This window comes from Myxocyprinus asiaticus, chromosome 47 (assembly GCF_019703515.2).
Source record: "Myxocyprinus asiaticus isolate MX2 ecotype Aquarium Trade chromosome 47, UBuf_Myxa_2, whole genome shotgun sequence".
Taxonomy (NCBI): domain Eukaryota; kingdom Metazoa; phylum Chordata; class Actinopteri; order Cypriniformes; family Catostomidae; genus Myxocyprinus; species Myxocyprinus asiaticus.
The window spans coordinates 11,406,849-11,428,442 of NC_059390.1; the positions used below are offsets into that span (position 1 = coordinate 11,406,849).

The 21,594-nt window shown below is 37.7% G+C and overlaps 2 protein-coding genes across 3 annotated transcripts in view; both read right to left on the bottom strand.

The window, feature by feature from the left end:
• Window positions 1-16,939, bottom strand: part of LOC127436775 (CCR4-NOT transcription complex subunit 4-like) — a 39,089-nt gene extending 22,150 nt beyond the window's left edge. For both annotated transcript variants that reach the window (XM_051691146.1, XM_051691147.1), the window contains exons 1-3: window positions 16,721-16,939; window positions 6,571-6,799; window positions 4,046-4,243 (exon numbers count right to left, since the gene is read on the bottom strand). In XM_051691146.1, the coding sequence (XP_051547106.1) occupies window positions 4,046-4,243; window positions 6,571-6,744 (372 nt within the window). In that variant the 5' untranslated portion in view covers window positions 6,745-6,799; window positions 16,721-16,939. The remainder of the gene's footprint in view (window positions 1-4,045; window positions 4,244-6,570; window positions 6,800-16,720) is intronic.
• Window positions 16,940-18,572: 1,633 nt separating this feature from the next.
• Window positions 18,573-21,594, bottom strand: LOC127436690 (toll-like receptor 1). The gene is made up of 2 exons (XM_051690994.1): window positions 21,322-21,594; window positions 18,573-21,065 (listed from the first exon to the last, which is right to left on the bottom strand). The coding sequence occupies exon 2, from the start codon at window positions 21,062-21,064 to the stop codon at window positions 18,605-18,607; it is 2,460 nt and encodes an 819-aa protein (XP_051546954.1). The 5' UTR covers window position 21,065; window positions 21,322-21,594; the 3' UTR covers window positions 18,573-18,604.

A 21,594-nucleotide genomic window follows, 5' to 3' on the forward strand; every position in this document is an offset into this window, starting at 1 on the left:
GGTGTTGTCAGGCATATTGTAACCAGGCTTTTTTGTGGCATTGGCACAGTAAAGGCTTCTTTCTGGCAACTCGACCATGCAGCTCATTTTTGTTCAAGGATCATCGTATTGTGCTCCTTGAAACAACCAAACCGTCTTTTTCCAGAGCAGCCTGTATTTCTCCTGAGGTTACCTGTGGGTTTTTCTTTGTATCCCGAACAATTCTTCTGGCAGTTGGCAAATCTTTCTTGGTCTACCTGACCTTGGCTTGGTATCAAGAGATCCCCGAATTTTCCACTTCTTAATAAGTGATTGAACAGTACTGACTGGCATTTTCAAGGCTTTGGATATATTTTTATATCCTTTTCCATCTTTATAAAGTTCCATTACCTTGTTATGCAGGTCTTTTGACAGTTCTTTTCTGCTCCCCATGGCTCAGTATCTAGCCTGCTCAGTGTATCCACGTGAGAGCTAACAAACCCATTGACTATTTATACACAGACACTAACTGCAATTTAAAAAGCCACAGGTGTGGGAAATTAACCTTTAATTGCCATTTAAACCTGTGTGTGTCACCAACAAGGCCAAACATTCAAGGGTATGTAAACTTTTGATCAGGGCCATTTGGGTGATTTCTGTTATCATTATGATTTAAAAAGAAGCCAAACAACTATGTGATGATAAATGGCTTCATATGATCACTATCCTTAAATAAAAGACAGTTTTTTTGCATAAGTCATATTTTCAAAATCAATGCCAAAATTTCACAATTTCTGCCAGGGTATGCAAACTTTTGAGCACAACTATACATATTATACATATATTATTACCAAAATATTTTAATGATGCCACATGGAGACTTCTGTGAATATTGCAAACAAACTGTTGAATCACAGAGTTTTTAATTAAATCACTGAAACAGAAGAAACCGATTCACAAAAATGAATCAAACTTACCAACTCTTATTTTGTTTGCATGACTGAAGTTTAAATAAGATATGCTTTGAAAACACCTTCACGTTGTGTCTTAACGTTCTCATACTCGAGTCGCAAGACACAGAGGAACTGCAGTATAAAGAAACATTCTTTAAGAAGCTTAAGGTATAGTTTACCAAAAAATAAAATTCTCTCATCATTTACTCACCCTCATGCCATTCTTCTGCAGAACACAAAAGGAAGATTTTTTTAAAAGAATATATCTGATCTGTAGATCCATACAATGCAAGTGAATGGTGACCAAACTTTGAAGCTTGAAAAAGCACATGAAGTCAGCATAAATAGTAATCCATAAGACTCCAGTGGTCTAATCCATGTCCTCTGAAGAGCTCTAATCAGTTTTGGGTAAGAACAGACGAAAATACAACGCTTTTCACTGAACACCTTGCCATTGAAGTCTCTAGGTACGATCATGATTCCAAGCTCGATTACACTTCCTAGGGCTTGATGCATGGACAGAGTGCTAGATGGTGCTAGGAAGTGTAATCAAGCTTGAAATCATGATCGCCAAGGAGACTGCTGATGTCAAGATTTATAGAAAAAAGGAGTTATATTTTGGTCAGTTCTCACCCAAAACCGATTGAATCGCTTACAATGATATGGATTAAACCACTGGAGTCGTATGGATTACCTTTATGCTGCCTTTATGTACTTTTTGGAGCTTCAAAAGTTTTAGACACTATTCACTTTCATTGTTCTGACCTACAGAGACGAAATATTGTTCTAAATATCTTCATTTGTGTTCTGCAGAAGAAAGAAAGTCTTACACATCTGGGATGGCATGAGAGTGAGTAAATGATGAGAGAATTTTTATTGATATATTCCTTTAATGGCCAAATAAAAAAAATCATCATGACATTCACAATATTGCTTTATATTATAAACCAACGAAATCATTGTGAATATAGCATGAATATTCGATATATCGCCCAGCCCAAGATGGAGACAGAATAAATGAAGAGACTGAAATCTGAAAGGACAGTCAGTACAACAAAAGAAATTCAGACAGACAAATCCCATCAAGCAAAGTCTCTCCCCTGCGAGCACTGACTTAGACCCCCTGAAAAACACCTCTGTCAATTTTTCTCAAAGCACAAGGTTAAGCTGTGTTGTTTGTGAAAAAGCATTTCACGTGCCTCTGGGCGAAGTGTTTTTTTTTTTTTTTTTTTTTCAGCTTTGTGTTCCTAATCTCATTCGAACTGACTTGGAATGAGAAGGCGTGCTTTTATTCTTTCTGTTTTTCACACTGAATAAGTTGTTCTCTGCTGTGAGCTATTCAGGGTACAAGATTTCAGCCATGATGGCAAATAGAGGGAGAGAAAGGACGTCAGGATGAGGGGGAGAGAAAGGAAGAGCTGTTTTTGTGGGTTGCTACTGCAGGCTTAAGTGGAGCTGGTGGACTGGCAGCTTTCTCCCATTTCCCAAGAAACCATTTAATCTCAATTTTAAATATCCTTTTCATGATGCATGACATAAAAATAAAATCTACACATTCAATAATAGTGCTGGGTATTGATACAGATTTCCAGATTCAATTCGATTCTGATTCACAAGCTCTCGATTCGATTCCGATTTAAATTCAATTAGATTAATATCGATTAATTTGGGTTTACTTCAGTTATAATGTCCCTTTTGCTTGCATATAAAATAAATTATTACTATTATTACCTTCCACCTTCAATTATTACTTAAATTATTAGGAAATTATTATTATAACTTTTACTCTCAACGCTGTGAACGGATCTCGCTGCTAAACACTTCACGAATAAACTACACGATTGCTGGTAAGTGAAATGTAATCATTTACCAGCCAGTTGCCAGATATTAACTTTAGTCGCATAGCGCAAAATTTGGTCGCAAAAGCAAGTAATTTCCTCTTATTGTAGTAGAGGGTTGCGCATTGAATGAAAGATCGATCGATATAGAGATTGTTCAAATGAAGATCGCAATTAATTGGAAAAACAATATTTTTAACCACCCCTATTAAATAATGTCTTTAAGCTGTTTCATGCAAATACATCTATGTCAGATGGAAGTAAGCCTCTAAACCATGCCTTATAGTCATATAATAATAATAATTATTATTATTATTGGTAATTCTAGATTATTACACTTTCTAAAGAAAATATGAGTAGTGCCAGCAAAACTCGCTGCCACAATGCCAGGGTATTGCAGTGGTGATCTGAATGGTTTTAAGCATGTTGCTATGCATTTGATAGGGTGTTGTGGCTGGTTGTTTTCTGGCCCAAGTCAAAACAGCCCATCCAAAAATGTATATGATATTCTGGCCCCAAGATATGGCTTAGGATCCTCCTTCAATGCCATAACATTTTTTTCACCAATTTTATCATCCAGCAGGTAAAAAAAAAAAAAAATCATAAGTTCTACAGCTTTAAAAAATAATATCACAGGTCACCTCAATTAAGGTATCATTCAAATCTGTAACACAAATGTGCGAGACGAGATATGCACCACAGTTCAATATGTAGGGTTAAGGGTTTGTTCAAATCCCTAATCCCCAGTATAAGCAATAGCGATTAGAGACGGCTCAGCAAGAATCACTAATTAAATATTTTCTAATTAATTTCTAATTCAATATTTCATATCAGATACTAAATATAAAGTTAGAGTGAGTTGCCAGAATGTACGCATTCACATGTTCAAACCAGTAACCAGTCAGAGACAGACGGGCGTTCTTAGAAAACATTTGAACTCAAACAGTCTCTTATGTTCTTTTCACTCGCTCATATTTCAACAGTTAACAAATAGATAAGACCTTTATGACGCACAACTATGAATCAAACAGAATTCTTGTCATACCCTCTTTGGAGAGAAACATCTATACAGCATGCTCCTGAAACAATATGTACAGTGTTTCATTTATGGTCTACTGCTAAAGACAAACAAGATGAATATCAAGCCTTTACTGGAAATGATCGGAACTGCATTAAATAGAGTGTGCACACATAAGGGATGCTCTAGAGAAAGCGTGATTGAACATCGGTTAGAAATGGCTCCAGCTAACAGTTTTGGAATGCATGTGACTTTTGTTTGCAAGCTTGTTCAATCACCTCCGTGTCGGCGAGTCTCTGAGAAAGGCCCACCACAAACACCAGGTTTCTCTGGACGACACGCACACTAGAAAGGTGTTTGCGATTCTCTGTGACCTTCTGCTTCCGCTCGTTCTGCTTCTGCTTCTTCTCGTTCTTTATCTTCTGAAGCTCCTCTTGAGAGAGAGGTTTGTAGACTGCAGGGTCTTCTGGATAGGGCTGCAACCAATACAATCATACAATTTTAGTAGTTACATTGAATGTTTCAGAAATAACCTTAAAAGGTCATACTGCAGAATTACACTCACTGAGCACTTTATTAGGAACACCTGTACACCTACTTATTCATGCGATTATCTAATCAGCCAATCGTGTGGCAGTAGTGCAATGCATAAAATCATGCAGATATGGGTCATGAGCTTCAGTTAATGTTCATATCAACCATCAGAATGGGAAAAAAATTTGATCTGTGATTGAACTTTGCATGATTGTTGGTGCCAGATGGGCTAGTTTGAGTATTTCTGTAACTGCTGATTTCCTGGAATTTTCACTCACAACAGTCTCTAGAGTTTACTCAGAATAGTTCTAAAAACAAAAAAATATCCAGAGAGTGGCAGTTCTGCAGATGGGATGAGATGATCATTGTTGATGAGAGAGGTCAACGAAGAATGGACAGATTGGTTCGAGCTAACAGAAAGGCTAGGGTAACTCAGATAACCACTCTGTACAATTGTAGCGAGCAGAATAGCATCTCAGAATGCACATCATGTCGAACCTTGAGGTGGATGGGAACAGTAGAAGACCACGTCGGGTTCCACTTCTATCAGCCAAGAACAGAAATCTGAGGCTGCAGTGGGCACAGGCTCACCAAACCTGGACAAATGAAGACTGGAAAAACGTAGCCTGGTCTGATGAATCTCGATTTCTGCTGAGGCACACAGATGGTAGGGTCAGAATTTATTATTCAAGTATTGTTGCTGACCATGTGCATCCCTTCATGGCCACAATTTACCCATCTTCTAATGGATACTTCCAGCATGTCTCAAACTGGTTTCATCTTCAGTGGCCTTCCCAGTCACCGCATCTGAATCCAATAGAACAACACCTTTGGGATGTGGTACAACGGGAGATTTGCAGCATTAATATGTTGACAAATCTGCAGAAATTGCATGATGAAATCATGTCAACATGAGCCAGAATCTCAAAGGAATTTTTCCAACATCTTGTGGAATCCATGCCACAAAGAATTTCTGAAGTTTTGAGAGCAAAGAGAGGCACTACCCAATATTAATATAGTGTTCCTAATAAAGTGCTCAGTGAGGGTATATGTTACTGTTCTAGAGCCAGGACTAAGGTTGGGTGACAATAAAATTTATAATCATAATATATTCAAGGTTTTCATCAATATATACCACAAATTGATTTTTAATGGGAAAATAATTTATAAAATACTTTTATATAAAAAAAAAAAAAAAAAAAAAGATTCTTTTTTTTTTTTTAAGTATGTGTTTTACTTTTCATTTAAAAAGTCATGTAAATTGCAAAATCATGCAAAAAATAAATTTATAAAAAAATATATTTTATTTGCATGCCACCATATTTTTTTTAATAGCTTCTATTATTTACTAATTCAATCAATTATTATTAATTCACTCAATCCAAACGCTTCTCTAACCATATTTGCCTGTGGCAGAACAAGCACTAGTTGGAAAGCATGACAGCATTGGCAACAGTAACCATGGGCAGATTAGCAGAGGGTCACTTCCACACCACAGACAATGCATAAAAGCTGAATGTTAAGTGACTGGAACACCTATACCCTACCATGCATAAGAGTTTTAGACAAAATATAAACAATACTTTCAACTGGTTTATCATTTTAACTGTTTATCGCCCACCCCTAGCCAAGACGTATTATTTATGTGATGATGCGCACACACATATTTGATCACAAAAACATAATTTCTTAAATCATCTACAGGAATTATGAGCATAATGAAGTCCGACCCATAAAATATATGATGCTGTATACCAGCGCCTTTAATATGAAAAACAATAACAGCATCATAATGGTTTGCAAATTAATGCTAAGGAGCTGTAGTAAACTGAAAACTAGAGGGACTAATAGAAGTGATTAGCTGGGAGTGTTTATAAAAAAAATACAAGCACTGAAGGCCTGTTGTGCTTGCACATGTTCCTCCTAGACAGCTGTACAGCAGCAATGAAATCAAAGGCCCGGAGGTAAAAAAAGGAGAGCAAATTATTCCAAAGCTCCCGGAGATGCTGAATGCTACAGTAGCTATTAAAAACGCACTTCTCCTAAAGCCCAGCCACATAAAAGTAATGCCTCACAAGTTCTTCAGCTCTCGGGTTAAGTTGACAATGTACGAGTGAACCCCAGTGGTTTATGTACCCTGTCAAGTTTCAACTTAGTGAGATCATAGGCCCTGTCCCAAATGACAACCTCAGCTCTTATGGTTGGTCTCAGAAGTCTCACTTCTGAGACTATGAACATATTGTTTCTGTTGTACAGGCTCACTAATTACCTTTCTGCAGGCAGGGCAGAGGCCGTTCTCATCTGTGCGTATACGATGCCAGCAGAAGCGGCAGATCTGGTAGCCGCAGGTGCAGGGGAAGAAGTTGACGTCATCAATCTCCAATGATTCCATGCACAGTGGGCATTCCATGGGGTCTTCCTTCACCTCAGGGCTGTGAGACATCCTATGGCCCGAAGCGGAGAGAAGAGGGGGGCTTTCTCACAGGTCAGAGGGAGAGCTGATGAGGAAGGGAAAAGATCTTTAACAACAGTGCTTTAGGTCACATGCATTAGTAGTAGCTATGTATTACATGGCTCTCTGGAATACTTGATTCTGATTGATCAATAGCTGCATTCTGCGGTCAAATACTTGTGTACAATGATGCTAAACTGTATAATTGACCATTGTCCCAGACAACCTGTACCCCACATAGCTGGGCTAGTTCAGGTCTCTCGTATCATTCTGCAACCTCTTCCTTAATAAAGCAGTAATAAATCAATTTATGCATTTGGTAAAAGCAGTCATGCAAAGGATAATGCAAAGGATGGTACAAGGGTGGTACAAGTCCTGACGATCACCCTGCTGAGGTTTATTTTGCAACAATGACAGGATGACTGTACAATCCCAATAATACCTAAAAAGGTAAACTGTTGAAGATTCATGCCACTTAAAATCAACATTACATTGTCAATGTGTTTCAAAACTTAGTAACATGCCTATCTAGACAGCTTTTTTGGCCATCATAGACCAAAAATGTAAGCCAGTATTAGAATGCTAGTAATAGGAGTATGTGTGTACGGGGGTTGTTTGAAAGTGAGGTTAAGAGATACTGACGGCATAATTGGAATCAACAAGAACAACCACCCACACAAGCAGTCGTAACTGGTTCAATAACAGGTAGACCTATTCTCAAGGGATCATCCAGTGAACTTGTTGCCTAAGTGTGTAGGTGCAAATCAGTTACTGAAAATGAGGTTTTGGAGTCTCGTATAGAACACAGAAGATCAGAGGGCTCATAGCAAGATTTGCTGCTCGAACACAGGATGCACCGATTGAGAAGCAATCTAAAATCATTTGGGTTTCAATGAGGAAATGTGAGTCTGCTACCACCTACAATTAAGAGCCTAATGAAAAGTAACATTTGTATCCTTTGTAAAAATGTAACAGAAGAAAAGGTGTAATATTTATTCATTTTAATCAAGAGATTAATAAGGCCTAATTTACTTGAGGACTAGAACAAGCATCAGGAAACCCACAAAAGAAATAATTTTCTTTTAGCCCATATTTGTTCTTGTGATCTGGTTAAGAGGGTTCATTTTGAGTTAATACAGCTTAGTTATTAGTTTGTCTCTGCAAATACACAACAAGCACAAACATAATAGTTTGTCCGAGATAGTTTCGTTTCCTTGCATCAATTCCCCGTGAGGTTAATTTATCAAACAATGGTCTGAACAAAGTTCCTGAATGGGAACAAATACAGGACAAACAAACCTAAATAAGAAGCTTCCATAGAGCTAACACATTGGGGTTAAAAAGTCTAAGTCCATATTAAAATTCTGGGATTCAAAATATTTAACCCTTGAAGTAAAAGTTTTAGGATTTGAAAAATGTAAAAAGAGATGTGATGTAGGAAAATGAAAAATTTAAGATTCTTTACTATTCCCAAGTTCATGTTGGCTCAAGTGCATGCTGACATAAAGCAAAGGGAAACATACGAAATTCACAATGTTCATTTTTTAAATAAACTTCTCTCTCAAATTGTTAGACTGAAAAAAAAAAAAAATGGAAATTGTAAATGGAAAAAAAAATATTACAACATAGAAGCATTTTCACAGGGACTTCTGAACCCTACTGTATGTCACACATTGCTCTCAAAGCCTCTACAGAACAGCCAATGACATGCCCAAGATATGGTGGGCATGACTGGGCATTATGCTGGCAATTATATTGTCACTTAAAATAGTTCTTCCTAAAGTGTATTCAGTTCAAGCAGGTGGGGTGGATTAATGGTCACTCTGTCAGTAGGGGAAGCACCAGGATGGTGAAGAGGGGAGAGCATGTGGGAATGAGGAAAAGGAATCCGTCTAAAAATATCCCATCCTGGGCAGGCAGAGTGCAACAGGAGGAGCCCTGAATCTCCCTTTAAAAGGGAAATAGCGATTGCATGCATGGGGCAGTCTGTACATGTATGGTAACTGTGCTTCCTCGAATCAGCAAGGTCTGACCCCGACTAGAGGAGAGTGGTGGGATGGTGGGGTGGGGCAAAACGCACTGTACAGTCTCCTTAGCATGCCAAAATGAAATTAGACACAGGGTGTGAGGTTTTTTTTGCAGTCTCCAGTCACATCTGTTTGAAATAGAAATTCCCAGTGTCACAGAGGATGGGATTCCTTTCCAGCAGAGGCAGATATCAGTATTTCTGGGTAATAAAAACTTTGCGCTGGCCCCTGCTGAAGATGCTGCATAACAAACCTTTAAACATCACTCTTGGAAAAGGAATTTGATTCAAATATAATGATCATAATCCCATAACACATCAAGCTGTGTGGGGCTTGATTCTTCTGGCTTCCAATATAACAAAAGTGTGATGCATAATATGGAAAGGAACAGGGAAATAAAGTCACAGGATGACCTTTGAACTCAAGAGCTATGTGTTAAGCTTTAAAGACAGAACATACCACCAGAATTAGGACATTTCAGTCTCTTGTCTCAGATTATTATAGTTGTTATTAGAACTACTACAACTGTCAAGGCATGCTGATTCTAACTTCCAGTGTAAATCTAATTCAGACTGGATTAAACTGCAACCAGAACGCTGAATAAAATTTTATTTCCAGTGTAAATCTAAATCAAACTGGAACCAGAAGGCTGATTCTAATTTGAATTCCAGTGTAAATACAAATAAAACTGGATTCAACTAAACTGAAATGAGGACTGATTGCAACTGCATTGTCCACCAAGGTTGGATTTTATCCACAGATATTTTCTGATCAGACACACAAACACCAATACAAGTTTGCAAGAGGCTGAACTCAGAGATGAATGCCGAGAGTAGCGGTGGGCGATATGACCAAAATCCTATATCATGATATGAGTACGTTTATTTCTGAATTTTTGCCAATACATTTTTTAACAATTCACTGAACATATTTGGACTAAAAGATATCCCCCTTCCCCCACCCATAGTAACATTCAGAGGGTATACAACTTAGACTAGAGAGACAAATATACAAATTATATAAAATAGTAATAAATATAGATGGAAATATGTAATAAATCAAAAAAAATAAAAAAAATTAAAAAAAAATAAATAAAAAAGGAAGTTGACAAGAGGTTATTAGGGGTCTTTCCATTACCTCCATTCGGACACTCCTAGTTTCATCAAAGACTTTACACAGCCATAAAGTTATCAGAGCCTAAAGCTTCAACATGTCTAAGGAAAGGTTGCCATATCAATGTAAACTTGTCAGCTGACCCTCAAACAGTATCTCTAATCTTCTCCAAATTTAACAAAATACAACATATCCCTAATCCATTGTGCAAATGTTGGAGGATTGCAATGGCTACCAGCATGGCAAAAGACAAAAGACTTAGTTTATCATTATTCAAAGTAAGATTTAGTGTCACCACACCAAATAAAGCAAGGGAGGCCGATAGTTCCAAGGTTTTGTCAATAGTTTTAGAAAGCATATCAAATATTAATTGCTAAAAATTGGATAACTTGGTACACTCCCAAAACATGAATTTAAGTGGCTTGGATCTGCTTGCGACGATCGCACATGGGGTCTATATTGGTTGTGAATTGGGATCATTTAACTTTGGTCCAGTTCAGTTGGAGGAAAATGTTAAACTGCACAACAGTATTTTTCATAAATATTGAAGATCAATATATTGCCCCCATCATCTTTGACCAAATGGGTTCTGAAATGTCAATGCCCAGATCCCCCTCATATTGGCTTTTAAGGGAATTAAGACTTATCGTGTTTTCTCTCATTAATAAAGAATATGTGTCACCTATCCTACCCTTTCTGGATGATGTGATGTCATTGATTGAGTCTAGGAGTGTGTCTGGGGGCTGTGAAAGGAATTGAGTGATATTTGATGATATGAAGCTGAAAATGTGTAGATATCTAAAGAAGCATGACCAGGGGTTATTGAATTTTTGAACAATCTGCTCAAAAGAGGCAAATAAGCCATTTATAAACATGCCTTTAAATGAATAGACCCCATGACTAAGCCAGGCTCTGAAGGAAGCATCTGTCAAAGATGGCAGGAATGCGTGTTTCTTAAAAATGGGAGCAGGTATTGAAAATTTAAAGATCTCAAAGGATTGTCTGAATTATTTCCATATTTTTAAAGAATGAATAACAACTGGATTGGAAGTATATTTGGTAATAGGCTCTAGATATGACAGGCTAGATCATAATAAGGTGGATAATGAAGTGATCTTACAAGGTGTGGCTGTTACTGCATCTCTTTCCATCCAATAGGAAATCATTTTGATATTTGCTGCCCAATAGTAGAGCTGAAAGTTTGGCAGTCCAAGCCCTCCCTGCTGGTGCAGTCTCTGTAGTATCCCTTTTTATAAGTGGGCTCTGTTTATTCCAAATGAAGGGAAGAAGCTTCCTATCCATCCTAACCTGGTTGAACCTTCTCTCCAATGTAACAATATCCGCACAATGTGCTTATAATAGGGAAACAACTAGTTAAAAGCTAAACTCAACAGAACATGAGAATTTTAGGCGTAGATATCAATATATAAAATAACCCTTTTCAATAGAGTTTTAACTAACTCACTCTAACCTTCCACTGTTTATATTTGAACTCACATCAAGAGTTACTGCAAATGTCTCAAAATGGTATAAAATAATGTAGAATGTGACTAATGTGCATACATTTCAACAGGCTGACGTTGACATTAACTTGACATTAGTTTGGCACTATATAGATAGGGGAACAGACTGGTGCAATTGCCATCTAAATAATGTATAGTAATGAATGTAAATGGTGTACATTAACAGGCTCATACTGACAGCAAATTGACATCAGCACAAGACTTACCCAGACGGGCTAGTTTAAGATTGTCAAACCAGCTTGGATAAATACAGTCAGAGGTAACCTCCTTCCATGAAAGACAGTCAGTAGGTTGTAGTCACTGGCTTTGTAATGTATTGTGTGATGTGTTTCTGGGCTTCATCAGGCGAGGTAAAAATCTTCTCCACTCCACTGTAGGTGATACGTAGCCGTGCTGGATGAAGTATGCCAAAGTGAAGTCCTTCAATGCCACGCAGCTGCTGTCTGATGCCGTTGTATGCTGCTCGTGCCAGGGCGAGTCTTACTGTATAGTCCGGGTAGACAGAGATGGTTAGATCATTCACCTTCACTCACCTCTGTTTTCTGGCAAGGCGCAGGATGTGTGAGCAGTCATGGAAGTGATGAAGATGGGCCACTATGGCTTTAGGGGGGGGTCACCAAGTTCTCACATTTGTCCTCTAAGGCAACCACCTGAGTTGAAAGTTGTTGCACTGTGCGCTGTAAAACCGTGACATCATCTGAACACCCAGAGTGTCCTTTCTCCATCTCTTTCATAGTGTTTTCCATCACCGCCACTTCGGTTTTTATAGCGGCTTTGAAGTTAGAAAGTTCTGTTCTGGCAGCTTGTATCTCTCATTTAATAGCAGACATTTCACTTTCAAGCACTCCCCAAATCTCATCCTTGAAGACCATGATTTCAGTCGGACTTACCGCCGTAGCAGGTGCTGGGTCACCTTAGTCACTCAAGGCCCCAGGGGGAGACAGTGTGCTGGTCTTGACAGGCCCAGTCGTTGCAGTGTTAATATTATGGCCTTTGGTGTTCTTACCGGTGATGGTTTGTTTTTCCATTTGGTTAATGAGCAAGTTTGAAGAAAGAATGTGGGGTTTTTTTGTTTATATTTTGCCAAAGTAATACTTAAATGACAAAATGTTCTGAAGAGCTCTGCAAAACGCCACCTACACCATTGCTTGCTCACTAGCGCCCCCCCATGATATGAGTAATTTTATATCACGATAACGATATATACAATGATAGTTAAATTTTTCTGAAAAATCAATAAAATTTTATTATATATTAAGCCATATCGCAATGTGTAATTTTGAGTAATCCAGTCAGTGAATTAAATATTTTATAAATGAAAACTTCATCTTTATTTTGAACTTGACATAGTCAAAGTAAAAAAATACAAAATAAATGCCGCATTTCAGTCTGATGATGTGCACCAATTTTCATTTTCTTTTTATTATTATTATTATCATTACTATTGTTGTTATTATGATTATTGTTATAACCTTCCTCAAGAAACTTATCTTCTCAAAGCAATGCAAAAAGTAAAATAGCATATAAATACAAAAATTCTTTACAACAGGCCTACAAGCCCAGTCCAGCCTCTCTCAGCCTATTGTGGACAGTCTGAGCACTGATGGAGGGATTGTGCTTTCCTGATGTAACTCAGGCAGTTGTTGTTGCCATCCTGTACCTGTCCCACAGGTGTGATATTCGGATGTTCCGATCCTGTGCAGGTGTTGTTACACGTGGTCTGCCACTGCGAGGACAATCAGCTGTCCTACCTGTCTCCCTGTAGCGCTGTCTTAGGCATCTCACAGTACAGACACTGCAATTTATTGCCCTGGCCACATCTGTAGTCCTCATGCCTCAGGCACGTTCACGCAGATGAGCAGGGACCATGACCATTTTTCTTTTGGTGTTTTTCAGAGTCAGTAGAAAGGTCTCTTTAGTGTTCTAAGTTTTTATAACTGTGACCATAATTGCCTACCATCTGTAAACTGTTAGTGTCTTAACCACCGTTCCACAGGTGCATGTTCATTAATTGTTTATGGTTCATTGAACAAGCATGGAAAACATTGTTTAAACCCTATACAATAAAGATCTGTAAAGTTATTTGGATTTTTACAAAATTATCTTTAAAATACAGTGTCCTGAAAAAGGGAAGTTTCTTTTTTTGCTGAGTTGCTGATAAATGAGATCCAGCTTTTGACACTTAGGACAACTGAGGGACTTGTACACAGCTATTACACATGGTGCAAACATTCACTGATGCTCAAGAAGTCAACACACCACTATATGCATACTATTTGTAATTATCTGTAATGTAGATTCTGAAGAGCAGTACTAAATGAAAATAATCTTATCTCTTATATTTGTATAAATTATGAAAGGGGTGTGAATATTTATGAGACAAAAGGGAATGTTATCTTATTTTTTTAACTATGTGTACTGAATCTAAATTGAGCAACTCTGTGATTTGGTCAATAAAATCAGCCATTTGTCTCCTTAATGTTTCAGTTTAGGAGCCAATGGCTCGTAAGTAATTTTTTTTAGTCTGGAGCCCTGCTGTTTACACCTGTATTTAATGCTGACATTTAACACTTTTGCTCAAAAGCGGTGCGTGCCCTAGATTGGAGCGTCTCTTATTATAAACTTCCTATTTATTTTTTGTGTATATATCAGTTTTCTTATTGTAGGGCTGCCCTTAGCGTCCACATATCCTCCAGAAACACATCCACTAAGACGTTCAATTGTGATATGATATGCATTTTTTGCAACAGTGCTTCGCATAAGAACATTTGCAAATAACTGTAAAAGCAGTTAACCGTGTTTTTTTTCTCAGACGGTAATCTAATCTAACGCACACCGCGGGATACCTAATTTCAATTAAACATCCTTACATGCAACAATGGTCGATTCACTCCAATTACACATAGAAACAACAAAGAAACAGCTCCGATAAATTAAACTCGAAAGGTTTGTAAAAACAGACTGAGCTTCAATTTCTAATAAATCAGGACTGTAATAATGAATTGCAAAAACAGTTCCCAAACATTTAGCCAGTGTGTGTGCAGCATGCCAACATGTTTAGCTAATATATAATATTGACAGTTTTAAAATTCTCATCATGCCATCCCAGATGTGTCTGTCTGACTTTCTTCTGCAGAACACAAACAAATATTTTTAGAAGAATATCTCAGCTCTGTAGGTAATTTCAGTGCAAGTGAATGGTGGCCAGACCTCTGAAGCTCCAAAAAGCAGATAAAGGCATCATAAAGGTAATCCATACGACTCCAGTAGTTTAATCAATGTCTTCTGAAGCAATTCAGTCAGTTTTAGGTGAGAACAACCAAAATACAACACCTTTTCACTGTACATCTTGCCATTGCAGTCTCTAGGCACGTTCATGATTTCTAGCTCGATTACACTTCCTAGTGCTTGACACCTGCGCAGAGCGGTAGATGGCACTATAGAAAGTGCAAACATGCTTTAAATCACAATCACCAAGGAGACTGCGGTCAAGATTTAGTGTGAAAAAGGAGTTATATTTTGGTCCGTTCTCACCCAAAACCAACTGGACTGCTTCAGAGGATCTTGATTAAACCACTGGAGTCTTTTGGATTACTTTAATGCAGCCTTTATCTGCTGTTTTCACCATTCATTAGTATTGGATGGACCAACAGAGCTGACATATTATTTTAAAAATCTTTGTTTGTGCTCTGCAGAAGAAAGACAAACATACATCTGGGATGGCATGAGGGCAAGTAAATTATGAGAGAATTATAATTTTTCAGTGAACTAGGCTAACCCTTTAATCAAGAGATTCAAATCACCGATTAAAAGCAGTCCTAACAATAGCCGAAAGTGTCACCATGTAGGAATGTTATCTTTTCAGAACTGAATTTGAATAAATTAAAAGAAAATAAGTTTTTATTTCCACACTGGCCGGATTGTGGCTGATGTACAGAAGCGATTTAACTTTTCAAGCCAAATACATTTATCCAACAAGTCTGCAGACAAAAGAGTCATTTCTATGCAACTTAACACCAAAGCAAATGCCTCTTTGCAATAGGATCATATAGCAGCGGTGACCTTTGCCAGAAAACTGTCTCACAAACATTGTGTCTGGCACATACAAAACAATGCCTGACAGTGCACTGGAACCAGGCCTAGAAATCCCGGTCTATTTACTCTCCCCAGCTCTCTCCCCTTCAGTCTGGACCGCTTAAACGTTTTCCTGCCAAGCGCTTGATATCGCTCCCAAACAACAATGACAATCCAAGCAGATTTTCCTAAACTCTCCTTGTGTTCCCCTTTAGAAGAATATTTAATACACGACTGTATATATATGGCCCTTTTATGGCCGTTACAACACTGATATCACTTTAATCTATCAACAAACGGGGTAAGCTGTCAAATCATGCCATGCAACATAACAGCATAACTAATACAGTAAATATTATGCTCACATTTGATGGGGGGCAAAAAAGCAGATGGTAAGCGCAAAAGGATGCTGACAAATCAGTATTAAAATTGCACACTCAACACAGTGACAACAGCAACTGCACAGTTCAGGAACACAATACTGCAACCAAACACAAAAATACTCTTTGGAGATACAGAATTTTAACAAATGAAGGATGTTAATCTGCTACATCACAACCTGTGCCAAGCACCTAATAACAGAGCTATGCATTCTGAAGCATACATCACACATTGTTTTAAAGGGTTTGGCCCAAGTTAAGGAACTGAACTGCAATGATAGTGCCTGTAACTGTGCTTTAGTAAAGGGAATACAAAGCTTCTTTGTCATCTGAGAGTGATGACGCTCAGAGAGCAAACTAATAGCACTTCCTACTCAAATGAGAAGGAAATTCCCTCTTGAGTCAAAGCACGATCAGCATGAACGCTTGTGCAGAAATGAGATGTTTCCTTGTTATTGCCTTTAAGAATACCTGCTAAGCTAACGCATATGGAAGTTTTTACCCCAGTCAGAATATACACTTACAACAGTGTACATGTCCTAAAACCTGTCCTAAAGTGTCAATAACAACAACAAAAAAGAAGTCAGCGTTTGGCAATCTGGTGATTAATATTCACGTATTTTACCAAAAGCCGGTCAAACAGAGCGTCTAGCTGCTAGTCGGCTAACTGGAAGGCGTCTGTCAGACTGACATAAGAGACACAAAACCTGGACAAAACAGATATGTTCACATGAAATTGATGTGTAAGGTAGAAACAGAGATGAGCTATGTTATAAAGAGGTGACTTAATGATTAAAGGCAACTGAATGTGGAGGCGGTGGAGAGAAGAGGCCTTTAGTGGGATACTCACCTTGTCTATCTGTAAAGACTGATTCACTCCAATAAAATCTATCTGAACGGCCCAGATCTAGCAAAACTGGTGCTTTGAATTGTTTCCCGGGTGGTTTGTCCCTGTTCCTGTTCCTGTGTGATTTGATGCGAAAACACCAAACCTTTTTTTTTTTCTTATTGCCTCTCTGGAGAGCGGTAGTGCCTCCTAAACCACCATCTTACATAGAAATAGGGAGGGGGCGCGTCAACTAGTGACTTTTCAGCGCAGGCGCAGATGATTATTGGGATTTTGTTTGTTGGTATTGTAGGGATTTTTTATTTTTTTATTTTTTTATTTTTTTTTTTCACTATAATTCAATTCTCATGTCACTTCGTTAGGTTTTAAGAACTTAGAGGATTTTTTTTTTATATCTTTATATAGACACTATTATAAGTAGCGCCATATTAATTTTTGACGGGAATAAGATGCTTTTTCAAAAACAATTTAAACAACAGTACCATCTCATGGAAACGACTGTAAGCCTACCTCTATCCCCCAGAGCCTTGTGTATCAATAATAATAATAATAATAATAATTTGGCGTTACAATGAATAAGGTCAATAGAGATTTTCAACCGTGACGTCAATTTGTAAGCGAATCTGCGTTTTGTCCTAGAGCATAAATTAGACAGTCATACAACAAACGTGGATTTTTAAGATGTCGTATTTAAAAAAAAAAAAAAAAAAAAAAAAAAAAATATATATATATATATATATATATATATATATATATATATATATATATATATATATATATATATATGTTGCTAACAAGTTGCTGTAGAAGGACTACAACTACCACAAGCATGGACGTGCCTGACGAAAAATGAAAACCATTGTAGTCCTTATTAAGCAACATACTTTCTTAAAACACACGACGGCTTCAAAATTCACGTTTGGGGTATGTTAGTATATAATTTATGTTGTAGAACAAAACGTCGAAGTATCTTTAAGTAATGTTTACCAGAGACTTTTTTTACTTAGTCATCCAAAACTACCATAAACCCCCATTGGGAAATCCAGAGGGTACCCATGGTTCTGTGTTTTTGGACTAATCTGAACAGCTCCATTGCTTGGTATTGAAACTGTTGCATTTCATCAGACTGAGAATTTTATAACTGACTCTATAACTGGGAGAGTGCCTTGAAGGTACCTTTTTGATCATTCAGTTAGGCCTAACCAAAATCACACAAATGTAAAATGCAAAAGTGTAAAGTAAAATGTATTATCTGGTCTAAAACATCTGATTTTCAAAAATTATTCTACTACAAATATATCAGCCATAGGATGTAAGGAGGTTGTACTTGAAGGTCTACTACTGGTAAATTCCACTTTTCAGTTTAAAATTGTAACTTTGATTGTGCACTGGACTAAATGCTCAGCTGATTTCCTGAGCATCCATGCAGTAAATAACTCTACAATGTTATTATTATATTTACACATTACAGGCCAATAAGATTAAGATGCATTCCCAAACCCACTGAAATTATCATAAAATTTTCATTCAAGCTTAAAAAACCTTAATAGTTAGTGCATGTGCCCTTGCCACTCCTGTCGTTTGACAGTAGATGGAGACATAGGCCAAGGTTTTCAAAAATAATAAATCTCATATACACATCAGCAAGGGTGTCTTTTCCAGGCTAAACTGAATACAAATTAATATTTAAAAAAAAAAAAAAAAAAAAAAATTTGAAGTCAAAATATCCAAGCACTAAATAGAGTAATAGAAATGCAGCTAATGCTATCTAATTTGTTCTGTATCTATTATGGGTTCAAGAAACAGTAAATGAAGATTATGTTTTAAATCATATTTTTATTTACATGGTTATGATTAAATCAATCTTCCAATGTGATAAGCAGATCCTCATTTCTTAACAGACAATAGAGGACATATTTCAGCAATGTCTGTGGCCACATCCTTTAGAATCTTGCTCTGGTCCACCATCTGCAGAATAGCTCTAAGGTTACACCAGAATATTTGCTTCTTGCGCTCATCTGTGGGCCACTCCAGGTACGTTTTCTGCCTCAGCAATGTTCTTAACTTTAGGAACTTCTTGGAAAGAGAGTCTGTTGGTATGGGCTCCAACAAAATGAAGACCATAGAGTCATCATTCACACTGATAGCCCTGTGCTGGGCAAAGAAGAGTTCATAGTTGCACCATTCACTTTGAACAAAGTTTTTGGATAGGACAAAGAGGCTCTTGTAGCTACCCTCCACGCAGTTGATTATATTGTCCACAATCCACTTTCCAGGTTCAAAGTCTCGCTCGTGGATGCAAAGGGACAGACCTGACCCTTCTAATTTTGGTACCAGCTGTGATTCCACCCAAGCAGAATCATGCTGACTGTAGGAAATGAAGGCATGATAGCGGAATTCGGCATTCATCAATCTATCAGCCCTTTTGTAGCCTCTCTTTTTTACTCTTATCCACACCCAAAGCATTTTAGTGTACCACATACCATCACAAGCATAGAAGGTGATGACCAGAGCAGCTACAACAGTTAATAATACTGGCAGAGCCACAGCAGCCTGCAGGCCTGGTTGACAAGACAGCCAGCCAAGCTCATATCTCTCCAAGAGCTTCCCGGAAAATGGTGGCGGTGTACTGCAAGTGTAACCCTGGGGCCAATCAGGGAGAAGTGACTTATTTAACGCTGTCATGAACCAAAATGAATCACAGTCACAGCTAAATGGATTGCGTCCTGCTTTTAAAGTCTTCAGGTTGGGGAGACCTTTCATTGCACTCTGGCTAATGTAAGTAATTGCATTCTGGTCAGTGTACAGGCTTACTAATGTAGGTGCATGGAGATCTGCTGGGATGGCCTGTATGCTATTGAAGCTTAGATAGAGGTGTGTTAGTCTAGGAAACTGTGATGTAATATCTTGGGGAATAATACTTATGCCTGTTTTTGAGAGGTCAATTTTCTTGAAGTGAGGCGACAAGTAGCTGAACACAGTATTTCCTAAACTGTTGTGGCTAAGACTCAACTCAGTCAAGTGAGAAGGCCAAAAACATGGCTTGTCTATGAAAATGGAGTTGAAACTCAAGTCAAGAGACTCTAAGAACTTCATGTCATTAACATTTTTCGCAATGAAGGCAAGGTCACTAAATCGATTATGGCTTAGTGAAAGATGCCTCAAGGCTGGAAACACTTTTTGTGATGAACAAAAACTCCACCAGAAACCGGTATCATCCAAGAGATTGTTTGACAGATCCAAGATTTGTAACGATTTTATGGCTGAAATGAGATTACATGGTAGGATATTCATCCCTGTGCCAGAAAACTTCAGATAAGTTAGCTGATTGATTAATTCCATGCTTGCATTAATAGTGGGGTACCGGTACTGGTAGTGGTGCACACCATCAAGTATAAATGTTCGTAGATTTGTTGTGTGGTTCTGCATTGGTAACTGGAAGCCATCAGGGGTGTCTTCATTATATGTGATATTTAAAAAAGCAATTTCTTCCACTGATGACTTCCAAACATTTTTGAAAAGTTTTACTACCACCGAGCTGTTTATCCAGGTATCTACAATGCTTAGATTACTGAGGACATGCAAATCTGTAAAGGTCTCAAATGGGTCACTTGTGATAGAACACTGATCTGGAAATAATTTAATGAGCTGAATTTTTTTTGTTTGGATTTCGTCAAAGTCCATAATCATGTTTTTGAAAATGTCAAAACGTTCACAAAAAGTCACTTTCAGAACCACTTCCTGTAATGATTTTAGTTGCGAAAAGGAGCCATTTTCATAGTTTTGCAATTCAGTGCCATCTCCAAATACGATTTTCTTCAAATGGACATTTTGAAGAGGAACAAAGTCTTTCACATTAACAGATGTAGCATTTTGACTGCCAATTGCAAGGGCAGAAAGGTAACTTAAGTTACCAAAAAAATCGGGGAGAGCATAACTAGGATACAGATTGCTCGAAAGGTCCAGGATCCTAAGCTGGGGCAATGGTAAATTAGGAATGGTTGTTAGGTGGTTGTAAGAGATGTTCAGAACTTTGATTTCAGAGTTGCCGCTGAAGGCATCAGAAGAGATGTATTGAAGTCCACAATGTGTAACTTTCAGGAAGCAGAGATGGGTTAGACCAGTCAAGTCACTACGAACAATGCTGGAGATATTGTTGTGTGAAACATCTAAGTATACTGTGCCATCTGGTAAATCTGATGGTATCCTTCTTAGGTTACTATAGGAAAGATCTTTTGTGTTCTCTGTCAGCATGGAACAAAATCCAAATTTTCCATCTTCACCATGTACTTTAAACAGAAACACTAAGAGATATGAAATTGCAATAGGCCAGGTAGTGGTTGACATCCTGTGAAAATGAAAATGTTAAGAATCAACCAAATGTATATGTGCTGAATTTCAGCTGGCATTTCAGAAATAGCTGGCATTTGTATTTTGCCTAAACAGCTAAATAGATAAATAAATGTTATGTTGCTTGTATCTTACAATTTTTTTTTTCAGAATGTACTGTATTTATTTTTACAGTTACCATCATATAACACTATTGAAATCACTAAATTTTCATTGTACAGTACTTCTGCTTTGACAAGAAAATGGTAATTTACCTTCAGTTTCACTCGTCTGCCTTAGATATGAAAATAAAACATGAAAATGGGTTGATGCTCAATAAAGAATTCACTGAATCTCCATCTGTGCATTTAAGCAGCTTGATATCCGCAGTGCGCATGATTATATAGCCTTATTAAGACAGCCCTTCACATGGTATTAACCATTAAAAAAATTACACAATGGCCTAGTTATGTTTTTCTGAGCACCTGAACTTCTCTAAATGTGCAATTCTGAACTTTAATGCCCAGAGGGGAATTCCTAATATAGAG